General features: G+C 40.5%; 1 protein-coding gene across 1 annotated transcript in view; it reads right to left on the bottom strand.

Moving 5' to 3' along the window:
* Positions 1-12,872, bottom strand: part of LOC148088315 (breakpoint cluster region protein) — a 34,083-nt gene extending 21,211 nt beyond the window's left edge. Inside the window, exon 1 of the mRNA XM_087796530.1 lies at positions 11,274-12,872. Coding sequence (XP_087652656.1) covers positions 11,274-12,564 — 1,291 coding nt within the window. The 5' untranslated portion in view covers positions 12,565-12,872. The remainder of the gene's footprint in view (positions 1-11,273) is intronic.

Below are 12,872 nucleotides of genomic sequence, written 5' to 3'. Positions count from 1 at the left end.
CAGCTGGAACCAGAATAGCAGCATCCATAATTCCCATTAAGGCCAAACCAGGAGGTCCCACTGACTGTGGATCAGTTAACACCTCAGGGACTGTCACTAAGTAGAGTAGGCAAAACCCCAGTTAATACCCCCCCGCTGTGCAAATATTGACAAATACATTCTGATGGAGCAGGTTTGGGTTGCAAGCTTCGGAAAATTGAAAATGTGTTAATCGATTGGAAATCCAGTAGCATCTATGCGGGACAAAGGAAGCTTCTTTTCGCTCCTAACAGGGGTGAAAATCTATATCTGGCAAACTGAACTTTGAGTCTGATTGCAATATAAATCTCTGTGTTTGTCCTTTTTACCAAACATGTCCATCAAAACGATGAATCTCTCTTCCTGACCGTATATTATCTTAAAAAACTGACTTCTTTACAAATCACAATATCAACAGGAACATCGATGCACTTTGGTCAAGAACCAGGAGGCCAAATAAAATGACCTGGCGGGACAGATTCTGCCTGTGATCTAGAGAATGAGTTCGGGGAACAGTAGACGTGATGTTCAGTGGAAAGATTAACACAAGTTTACAGCTCCGGCTAATGGATTCTCCCTCTGACGACGTGGTCACTGTGGAAACAGCGTTGAGAGAAGACAGACGACCAAGGATGACCCTTTTTAACTTCAGCTTCTTTTCCAGGGCTTCACGGTTAGAAAGAAATCTGGCCAGATTTATCTATAAATAGTTTATGAGGTGGAGAGAGCAGGATGTATGTTGCCCAGACCACATGTAACACTGACAGTCAAAGTGAAACCGACAACAGAGCGGTTGTTGTTGCTCAGTCTACATGTCTGTCGATTTAGGGCGACACATTTCAAAGCTTCGCATGACAGATGCATTTTAAGGCGGCAGTCACAAACACCACAAGACACCTTCTCTTAGACAAGATCCGTTTAGTGAAAGCAAGCGTTTGACAGCGGAAGGTCTCCTGAGCCATGCAGGATTTTAACTGCCTCCACTGGTGGAACTTCTCCTCGAGGACCAGTAAATTGACTCTGACGAGTTAAATCATTGGACGACCACTAAATCCTTTTCACAATATCTGGGGAATCCATCAGGGCAAACACAAAAACCCATTTAACCATCGGTTAAACTGAAAACTTGTTAGCCAACACATCATCACGACACAGGCCAATGGGACGTAGTCTAGTTTCACCAGAGTGCTGGTGCAGGGAGCGAGGCCTCTCATCTGTTCTGGGCCAGCCTACAATTAGTGACAGTTGCTGAACAGTGTCGGTCAGAACTGGGCTGCCCAGCCCGGCACACCTACTAATCAGCGGGAATTGAAATAGCTCAGGCTGGTCCTCGTCCCAACTGTAATGTGCTTCACGTTAGAAAGAAAATAAAATCGAAAGCCCAATAATTGCTCCAGCTGTTGAAGACAAATAAAAGCAGTGGCACGCTTGCACACAGCGGCTAGCAAAGATTTATTGACGTTCACGCTGGAAGGGGGGGACATATGGTAGACTCTTTCCCATCCTACAGACACATACAGATGCAATGTCCCTTCCCTTTGTTTCAGAGTGAATGTCTATCGTTTCAGCGTGCTACCCAACATTTCTAATGTAGTTTGGGTCTGGGGAAAATTTTGCTCAATTCTCCTGTTAGAAGTGTTAAGCAGAGAAAAACAACTACGAGAAAGACGCCAAAGGATTGACTTCACAAATCTTTTTCTATTATTGTGGATTTTAACATCTTTGACACCAGGGACCTACTTCGCTTCATTTTGGGAGTCCTAATATCACGACTTAGTGTCTTAATTAAAGTGATGATGAACAATAACAATACATTTTGTCACCAGACACATGAAAAAACAGATGTGTTGATTATTCCAAATGAAAGATAGGTTTTATAAATGTTTGGCCACCAGAGTTCTTATTAGCAGGAGTATATAGAAACTGTACTGTAAGTCCAAATCAAACTGTTAAAAAACCCATTTTAAGGAGTTTAACCAACAGAAAAAAAAGGGAAAGGAAAGATTGATTATCTGTCTGAAATGTTTTTCATACAAGCTCTATCAATTCATTTAAATGTATGCAGTTTTTTTAGTTGTTTTTTTTCATTTAAATTAGCTATATTTCTTTTCAGGTAATGTTCATAAACCAAATTGCAAATGTTGGGGAGGAAAAACTTCAGGCTTATATTTGTCTATAATTGTGATTGCTGATGCAGACACATCACACACAGACTTTCGTGCTAGATCTTGAAAACAGTGACAGTCAGGAATGATGAAATATTAATTTGTGTGTCTGGAGAAGATTACACATGACAGACCTGCTCACCTGATGTGCTTCCCTACTAGTCTGCTTAGCAACTCGGTGAATAATCAAAGTATCTGTCATTCAAAATGTTTAACCTTGTAAAAAAACATAAAGGTTAAAGCTTTACTTAACATAAATGTGCTCATACACACACACACAAACAATATGATGTTGGGTGTTTTTAAGCCACAGCTTATCTCTGAGACAACATAATCAATAGACACTTTTCACTGTTTTGGTTACTCAATAACCATTAAGTCCTTGCTGACAACCAGTAGGTGAACTCATGTCTGGGCGAGGCGAATCACTTTAATAGGACTTTATTGGAATATTATTCATGTAGTGCCGTCATTGAGGCGTCATCGAGGAGTCTTTCAATATTTCTGAGAATTCATTGAGAATTGTTAGCACTGGATGTTCTCGATTTCACTCGGTATCCAGTTACTCATGAGACTTTGACCAATTATAACAAGTTTACTAAACACAATATATCTGAATAAAACTGGAAAGATGACGACCTTTGTATTTAAATTACAAATTTTAAACTTGGTGCCACGATGGTTATCGTTTAGGTTTTATAAATACCCTTGAAACAGAGCCCCAATCTTTACTTAAAGAATAAAAACAAAACTGCAAATAAACTTTTCTTCAATGTAAATACTTTGTTTTAGTCAAGTTCTGTTTGTAATATTTGTATATTGTATATATTACCAACTTAGTTATGTTCTGCCAGTATTGTTGTGGGGGTTAAATAATGTCAAACCGAGTTTTTCTTCAGTACGATTTTGGGGCAATAGTGTGTGTCCATGTGAGAGGGCGTGCATTCAAGGCTTGGCAAGGTGGGTTTCGAATTACTGTCATGCCTATATTTTACATTTAATGTTCAAGATAAAAAAAAATGAAACTGTGTAGCTCTTCGTTCTGGTAACTACCATGTATAGCAGGATTTTTGTAGTTTCTCATCCCTTCATAAAACACCTTAGAACCTGGAATATTTTCCCCTCCGCTTGAGTGTCGCTGCAGTTTTGCGTCCATTGTTAGCATTTCTCACAAGATTCACCCCAACAACTGAATAAATTCGACTACCTCCCTGTTCACCACGCATAAAATGAAAAGTATATTTATTTAGAAAATTATTTTTTAAAACAGTGTCTCTTTTACACTCCAAAAGAGAAATGATGAAGAGCTTCGTCACCAAGAGAAGACCAGCTTCTTCTTCCGCATCACAGGAAGCCCATACAAGGCAGACCTGATACAAGGCAGACCTGGGACACATCGATCAACTTCATATAACCCCATCTTCAGCTTGATTACGCTCCTCCAGAAACATTAAATCTTTAATATACAAACTCTAATGATCCAATAGTAGTTGTACGAGGCCACCCTAAAGTCTGGAAAGAGCGTTTGCTCAAAACAAACTCTGATGACCTCTGACACATCAGGCTGCAGGGGTCGGACTGCTGTAAGAGATGTGAACTCATACATTTCATTAACTGTTCTCCCCACACCCCACAAGCAGCTGAGACATTCCATAAACACTTGGCCTGCCAGCCAGCAGCACAGAGGGCCCTTTGAGTGGGACCTGGGAGGGGAGCTGCACTGCAGGACTAGAGGGGCTGAGACCGTGCACGAGGGAGGATCACCGAACCAGCCCTCGGAGGCTCATAAACATGCCGAAGATTTCTCTTCTCTTATCTATGGCGAGCCGCGGGTTATGTGTCTGGAAGTTCTAATTGAGAGATAAAGTGTGAACTCTCCTGCATCGCTGCTAAACAAGTGGTTTTGTTCTTCATTCAGAGCGGGAGGAACAAAAAGGCCATTCATGGCTTTCACAGCGAGAGCAGCTGGCAAGGTCCAGCTCCATGTCGTAGCTTTCCAGCATTTGGCTAATTTGCCCAGTACAGTGCACAGAGAAACAGGTGTCTTTACAGGCACAAAAGGTAAACGTAGCTCCCCACCAGAGGTGCCAGTACTTCCTCTTGTGCGGCTGCGAATGGTCCAGGAAAGGGTGAGGCTGGATTCCTTAGCTTCCGTGACCACTACACCTCAGATGTAAGGATACAGGTACAATGTTGAGCCTGTCTGGACTTTCTTAAGGGACCTCAAATATTCATGACTCCGCAGCAAGGAGTAAGTGGGGACCGGGCTTGATTCCTGCTGATGCAGCGAGAAGTGCCAACTTATGGACAGACCCCAGAACATTTACACGTAGTCATCACCTTTTAAAACAGACGCTTCCTTTCCATTAATGTCACAAATATTATTAGGTTCTTCTCAAGTCAAAGCAGAAAGTATATGGTCTTGTCATTGTGATGGTTTTGATGAATTATGACACAGAAGAGCCTGAAGACAGTTGGCCTCCTTAAAGACCCACAGCTAATCAGCAGCTCCATTCACAGACAAAGTTGACAATTTGGCCCAGATAACCAGAGGAAACACTGCTTCTGTTCATAGACTAAAAAAAAAGTCCCTTGAGTCCGAGTTATTTTAAAGTGCCCGCTTTAATAGCAGCAGACAAAGAAATGACGTCTTATGATCATGTGTATTTGTTTATTGTCTGGTGGCTGTTGATCACAGTCACTTCTCCCATGACGACAGCAAAACATAAAAAGTCTAGATTCTGTTCCACGACTATTATAGCAGAACCGTTCTGGACCTTTTGTTGGATTTTTGCAAACAGAAGCTTTTGCAGTTTTGAGAGAGATTAGGCGTGTTTTACTGGATTTATTTTATTGGGTCTTAGTGGACACTTCAGCGTTTGATAGTAAATACAAAGAGGAACTTTCCAACTGCTGCGTAAAAAGTCACAGACCACAATAAAGATCGGTTTATTGCAAAGCCTTGCCTCAAACCAGCTCTCACCCCGGGGCTTAATCCAGCAACGTGCACAGTAATGTTATTACAACATCAGAAAAGAAATCCAGATTTCTGGTAATCCCCAAAGCAAAGTCCACAAGAAGCAGCTGTGCCATCACATCACCAGCAGGTCTCCTCTGGACAAAGGCTGCGTATCACGCTGATGTGGAACAGTAGGTTCCAAGCATGTATTAAAAGGGGGATCCCCGCTGATTATACAAAACACACATGGTCATTTTAGGAGGCGCTGTGTGGAACAACTGTGTAATAGGCATGAGGGATCTCTCCTGACTGCGAATGTAGGACAGGAGGAGGCTTGTGATGAATCTGCTTCGTTAGCCTTTTATCCACCTCTAAAAAAAAATTAAATAGTAAATTATTATTGAATAATAGTTTAATAGTTTGTCTGACAGACAGACTGTCTGTTAGCAAAATTTCTTTTGATCAAATTTCCTGTAAACATACTGCTGCTAGCAAGAACTCAGGCGGCCATGACGGGCTAAATTAAAAAAAAAAACAAAGCCTACAATTGAGTCACTAAAATAAATCATCTTTCACATGACTATGGTGACAAAATGTCATTCAACATTGCTTTGAGAGACATGGTTAAGAAATAACGACACTGAAATGATGCAATGCTGAGTGGTTAACACATTGACAATAAAAGTTTCATTTTTTTTATTGTTAGCATTGAGCCAGTTAAATCTTTCAATCATGTATTTCATTGTTTGCTGTATTTAATTAAAGGCGCAAAAAAAATACTGCCGCAGTGTTTTTCTAGTCAGAAAAGTTAAATAACACCATATCTATTTCTTATTTAAAGACTAACCAAATTATGAAAATGACTGGATACTATGTGTAGTATATTATTATTTATAATAAAGTATTTTCTGTACGCAAGAAAGTTCAAGGCCTGAGTGTAAACACCTGAGCTTCAGTGATTAATTCACACAATGGTACGCCTCTTTGTTTTTTTGTCTTGAACTTTTGTGTTGGATTTTTATTTTGTTACCACATCAGGAAACAGGTATTTATTCATAAATAAAATATATTTCTGCAGATAATGGCTTCCTTTTTTGTCAACAGCAAGTTAACCAAAGTTGTGAATGCATTTTTATTTTATAAAAAGTTGCGTATCGGTAAAAAACTTGAAGTGAAGAGGTATCATTAGGATCAAGGAAGGTTTTTTTTACTGTTTTGGTATTAACTTGTATAGATCCATTCATCCAGTTTCATTGAAAATTGGAATAAAGTACCCACAGATAATTTGACTATAAAGGACATAATGCAACCACTAATATAAATCAATGTTACGAGGTATTTGAGGACTCAAGAATAAAGCAGAGGGAATGTCACTGGGGTCTATTGAGACAAACACTCTAGTCCAGGGGTCTCCAAACCGGTCCTCAAAGGGCCGGATGGTGCAGGTTTTTCTTCCAACCGATCAAGCATGTACAGTTTAACCAATGAGGTTTCAGCTTAAACAAGCAACACCAACCAGACTGTCAATCAACTGATTACACTCCATGACATCTGATTGGGTTAAGGGGGGGGCTCTTTATTGGTTGGAACAAAAACCTGCACCACCCAGGCCCTTTGAGGACCGGTTTGGAGACCCCTGCTCTAGTCCATAAACTTTGTTTTTGCCGTACGGAAATAGCATTGCTTGTTCGTGGAAGTTTCTTGTTTATTTAATTATATAGTTTTTACATCAGTTGTGTGAAATTACCTTCTTGGCATAGGTATGTTCTGCCTTAGTGCTTTTCTCCTCGTTTTAACAAGGTGTTAATGTTTAAAAACATGAGTGAACGCTAGGATACGCCTGAAGTTCTTAAGGCTCTAAAACAGCCTGAATCCTCGCTATGACACAAAACACTGCCGGCTCTATTAACACACTAGTGCTTGGTACTCAAAATAAAACAAACTCACCAATGGAGCTAGAGGTTCTGGAAAAAAGCAATTAAGAAGGCTTATTTCCAGAGGAAATGGATGTCGTCAATGAAGTCATGTAAGTGATGTATTTGGGTCTTCCCTGCTTAGCTCACCTCTGCTTGGTTAAAGAAACCCCTGTGTTGAAAACTGGGAGGTGTGGGAAAAGGAGTGAGGCTACATTCTCTGCTTTATACCGGATTATAAGAGGTCAAAGTGTAAGAAAGCCGCACCCTATAATTAAAAAAAGTTAAATCCACTTAGTGTAAAAAACAAGACACAATTAAAAAAAATACATTCATAATTAGCTTAATACACAGCAAAATCATTTATAATATTAAGCATCTTATGACTTATTAATTAGCTAACCCCATTTTCATATTTTCTGTAATGGTTGGTTTAATTTTGAACCGTCTATTATTTTATCATTTTGCTCTTCACTCGTAACTTTGTAAAGACAACCGGCCCAGAGAGTCTGTGAGTGTCATCTGACCATGAAACTGATTTACAGCATTGGGAACTGAGACAGTGAGTTCATATGCAAGTACTGAAAAACCGTTGAAATGATGAGGAAGATAAAACCAGAATTTGACACAACAAGATCCTTTTTCTTGTTTTGTAAACAATTGTAAACATGGTTTTTGGCAACAGCGATTATATGACATTGCAGTTACACTGTTTTTGACACTTCGGGACCAGAAACAATATTTTAATATTACATTAAGTTGATTAATTATAAGTTAAGTGTAAAGGACTATGACTATGACTATTTTTTAGGAACCAGTTCTCTTACTAGTTTTCCTTTTCCATAATGTAAAACAATAATGTTCACATGAACATTTCTTTTAAATTGCTTAACATAAGATCTAAATACACAGAATATTATAATTATAAATAATATGTATAAAGTCCAAATTAAATGGACGACAACATATTGAATCAAATCGGTTAACCAGCATTCCATGAAAATAAACATCTCTAAAATAGGATGTATGGACACACAGTTTACAACAATGTAAGACACTGTACTAGAAGGTATAGTCGTTATTTTTCTACTCCTCTGTAGTTTAGTAATAAATGGGGCAGTACATTTTTTTCTCTGCTTCTGCATTTAAATTCAATACTTTTATTCACACATTACTCTCAACGTGATCTGAGAGTTGCAAAGCCATGGCAGGCAAAAGATGGTACTAGCGTTCTGAACCATACTGACCTCATAGCAAAAGAACACAAGAAAAAGTCTGACTGTTCTTCCCTTATAAATGCTGTCAGGGAACCTCTTGTCAACCAACCCATAAAGGATTTCCTGGTAGCTTCACGGACAGGCTTTTCAATGCAGCAGCCCTGACCTTTAGAACTCTGTCCAACTTCACTCCAGTCTTCCATAAATGTTTTCTTACAGCTATTTCGAGTTAGTTATGATGCAATACAAAAAAGCAATAATAAAAGTTTTTTTTCACAACTTGAGGCAGATCTACGAAGGAAATTATTGTGGACTGTCATGTGGTTAAGGGTTTGTAGGGAAGCACAATGATGGCAACTGTGATGACGGTTGAGTTGTGGAATCTTTGCAGCATGTGACGAGCTGTTGTCTTCACTTGGAGAAGTGATGAGTTCAGCAGATTGACAATCAAAACCTTCAAATTGAAAAGCAATAGACCCAAGGGACCTCTGACCTCTGTGTTTTTTTAATGGCACTAACAACGTGAATAGAATGTAAAAACTTAATTAGCAGGTCTTAAAATTAAATTATAATCTAATCAATATATTCAAACTTAGACTTCTGATTCATTGCAGCATCATGCAAACTAACAATTGATAAATATATACTTTTTCACACGACCTGAGCTTTTCTGGCTGAATCAACCTTACATAACTGAACTCTTTTCGTGCTTATCTGCTTAATCTGAAAAACTGTCTACATATTTTTTTCCAGAATCCTGATCAAATCCAGATAAAGGCTCACATCCCAATCCTTAAGTGCTGATCCCCCACAGCCTTAACTCATTGTTTAAAAGTCATAAACAATGCACGTCCACTTGTGTCCCCCGTTGTCCTTGGCTTTACCAAGTCATCAGACCATTGGCTTAATCCCACTTTACATTGTTATATTGTGAAAATGTCAATAGTCCTTCACTGTGACTGATGCCACTATTGTATTCACATGTAACAACAGGAAACACTGATGGCCAGCGCTTCGATTGGGAACCACATGACACACTTTAAGCCCTTCCATCCTCTTTTTTGAGTTGCTCGACAGGGCTTAGCCGGCAGATCGCTGACAACAAAGAACCTCCCTAAATTTATCACGCTAGACAAACCCCTTTAAGTTAATTACTCCGCGGCAGGGACAACAACACTAATGTGTGCTGACACGAAAACACTCACGGTGGACAAGGCCAAGAGACTGGGAAGCCCCGGGGCAGCCACCGTGTCTGTCGGAGGATCTCTCAAAAAAAGCACTCAGCGGTGAACGAGCAGAAGGACCCAAAAAAGAAAGGGCAGCATACAAAAGACCAGAGAAAAAAAACAGTGCTTGAAGAGCTGAAAATACCCTCGGCTGATTTGAAAGAAAGGGTCAAGTGCATTGATTTCAAGATGCATTACTGTAAAAACATGGGTTTACAACCACCCTCATTAACTTTAAAATGGGTCTTACTGTAAGAGAAAATGTACATTCTTTCATTTTACACATTGACCTCATGAGACTCATCACGTCATCCTACTAGACACATTGAGCAACAAGCCTCACAGTCAGAACACAGTCGCAGGAACTCCAGCAAAAGCCTTCTACAGCAGGTAACTTAAGAATGATCTTTAGTCTTTATAGGGAAACTACATCGCTAGTTCCACGTGACATCATAATCTGGTTCATAGTAATGATTTTTTTATTTTCTACAATTTTTTTCTGTAAAAAGACAAAGGTTACAACTGAATGAGAAATAAATAAATAAAATACAAACCACACCAAGGACCTTTAACCAATTGTTAGTTTTTAAGATTGCTACCCGACTGCGTTCACCCTGTAGGCCTCAATACATTGTAGATTACAGATTCAATTTCACACAGACAATGCCAACTACAACTTACATCTGGATGCCTTTTTAACGACCTAAACATGTTTCCCCCCCCCCCAAATGCTTGGATTGAAAACACTTCTGGCTATTACAAAGACACTGTTTCTATGAATAACATACCATACAAAAGTTTGTCTCACTGAAAGCTTTGCAACAGACAAATTCCCACAAAATTTGATGTGACTTGTTTGCTCTCTTTGGTAGTTTGAAAGGCTCTCCTTAACCATACCACCTGTTAACACATAATAAATTGTGTTTTCTTGCATTGTAAATACAATTAAAATACATTTTAAACTGTGTGGCAGTCTTGCTCCCTAGCAAATTGATAACAGTTTTTGTAATGGGAACACATTGAATCTAAAGTAGAATTAATCTGCTCTATGAAAGAAAATGACATTTGCATTTTCAAAAACCGAGTGTTTATTGTTATATGTAGTGTTGTTTGAGTTATATGTAGAACTGCAAAATCTAGAAGTAAAAATGAATATTTTGATTTTTGAAAAAAACTACAACACTTTAAACCCCCCAAAATGGTTTCAGCTATTAAGTTTATAATTATTATAATAGCTCTAAGATTTTATCATGGGTTTATTATGGAATACGTCATATAAAACTGCACTCATCTACACAACAACAAACAAACAAATACCAGTTGTTATACCATTTTTCAAGTAGAATTTAAACTTGAATATCATAGAGGCTCATTGATGATTGATCTTCAGCCAAACATAATCAGATCCTAATATAGTCAGAACAGAAGCCAATGCAATTATGCCCAGGAATGCTTGATATTATTATATCACAATAATAAATGGCTGTTGTGCAGAACTGTTTTGGTTTTATTCATGAACCTATAATAAACTATATAAACCTATATCAAGAAAGTTTAGAGAAAAGCTTTATAAACTAAGGTGTTTTCATAAACACAATGAAAAGTTTTTAATTGAAATCTTCAAAGCAACCTTGATTAACAAGAACCTACACAAACATACTATTGTTGTTGCACTGGCACAAGTCCAGTTCAATTTCATGTAGACATGACAATGACTTCCTGGTTGTCCTCGCAAAAGGAAAAAAAACGCAAAAGCACACATCAATCAAACCTACCCAGATCTCCTTGAACACTGTTGTCATGGGAGGTCCTGCTGGAGGTGGTCGAGTCTCCATCCGTGGGCCAAATCTGGCCCGATTTACGAACCCCGATCCTGGAGGCGTCGGGCACCGTCACCTGCTGCTTCAGACGCTTCTGAGACAGAGGTGTGGGAGGACTGCTGCTGTCCAGGGACTGCTGGGACGGTGAGCGACTCTTCTGCCGGTACATCTGGTAGGTGGTGGGACTGGGAGACACGTGGCTGGACTGGCTGGAGGAGAAGTCTTCCTCGCTGGAGGTCAGGTTCTCATTGGAGCTGCAGTCAGGCGTGTAGCCTCCTCCGACATCATCAAAACTGCCAGGAGAGTAGGACCTCCGTGGCCAGGTGAGGTTGGTATCCTCCTCGATGCTGTGGTCTCTGATGTGGATGACCCTCGTGTCCGCCTCGGCCATCATCCCTCCGACGTACACGCTGGTGTACGGTTGGTACTCAGCTGACTGGCGCTCAGACTTCCCCAAAGAGGACTGGTCTTTCAGGAAGTTGACCTCAGGTTCATCATATGACCCGTTACAGCTCCCATCAGTGGATCGACCCCTCTGGAAGCATTTGTTGATGTCCCCAGTGATGGCCGAGAGGTTCTCCGGCACCGAATGAAGTGACCTTTTACGCTCCATCTGCATGGCCTGACACCCAAGTGAGCTGATCTTGTCTGAGACGTCTCTGTCGTTCACTTTGACCAGTCCCCGGTCATAGTGGTACTCCATGTTCACATAGAAGGGTTTCTCGGGGGCCCCCGTTACTGAGACCCCCTTGTTCTCCCCAGCTGTGTGAGAGTTCGCCCTCCTGATGCGCTCAAAGTTGGATCTCAAGGCCGCGACCGAACCGGGACCCACCGGGAAATCAGGGATGACGGAATCCTGACGAACAGGCGATATGTCACCTTTCTGTTCCGTCGGATGCTGTGGCTTACACAGCAGCGCCTTGCCAGCGTCCAAAACATCAGCCTCATCCGAGTTCACCTGCTGGCCGTCTGGACCACTGATCAAGTCTCCATCATTCGACTGGGGTCTTCCAGAGAACCCCCACCTTTGGCCATCATAGGACTTCTTCTCCTTCGCCAGCAGAGTCTGCAGGTAGATCATCCGGAAGCGTTCCTTGTTGACTTCCTTCTCCAAATGCCTGATGGAGGTCTTACATTTGTCCAACTCCTGTTCGATGTCTCCAGTGCCGTTCAACTGCATGCATGGCGGGTCAGACTCTGGGAACTGGGCTCTCCATGCGTCAACAAACCCAACCGGTTCCACCATTGTTACAAAGTTTGGCCAAAATCGAATCAAAAGTCAAAACTCATCTGCAAAAACAGAACTGAACTCGTCTGACACGAACATTCCATTCTGCTGCGGCCACAAAAAAAAGAAGCGTCAGGTGAAGGAAGATCCTCTTGACTTGAACACAAAAAAATACACTTATTCACTCACGCTCAAAAACAACGTCCAATAATTTGCAAGTTGAATTAAAGACCCATGTCGTGACTCCTCTGTACAAAAAGTCCGCCGAATGTGTGATAAATCTGTTTGTTTTCCAGGAGATCTGCACTTGATCTTGCTGCTCTGCG

The sequence above is a fragment of the Callionymus lyra genome, chromosome 1 (genome assembly GCF_982586985.1).
Source record: "Callionymus lyra chromosome 1, fCalLyr1.hap1.1, whole genome shotgun sequence".
In the NCBI taxonomy this organism is placed as follows: domain Eukaryota; kingdom Metazoa; phylum Chordata; class Actinopteri; order Syngnathiformes; family Callionymidae; genus Callionymus; species Callionymus lyra.
Note: the sequence above shows the minus strand (reverse complement) of the source record. Positions and strands in the feature narration are given on the sequence as shown.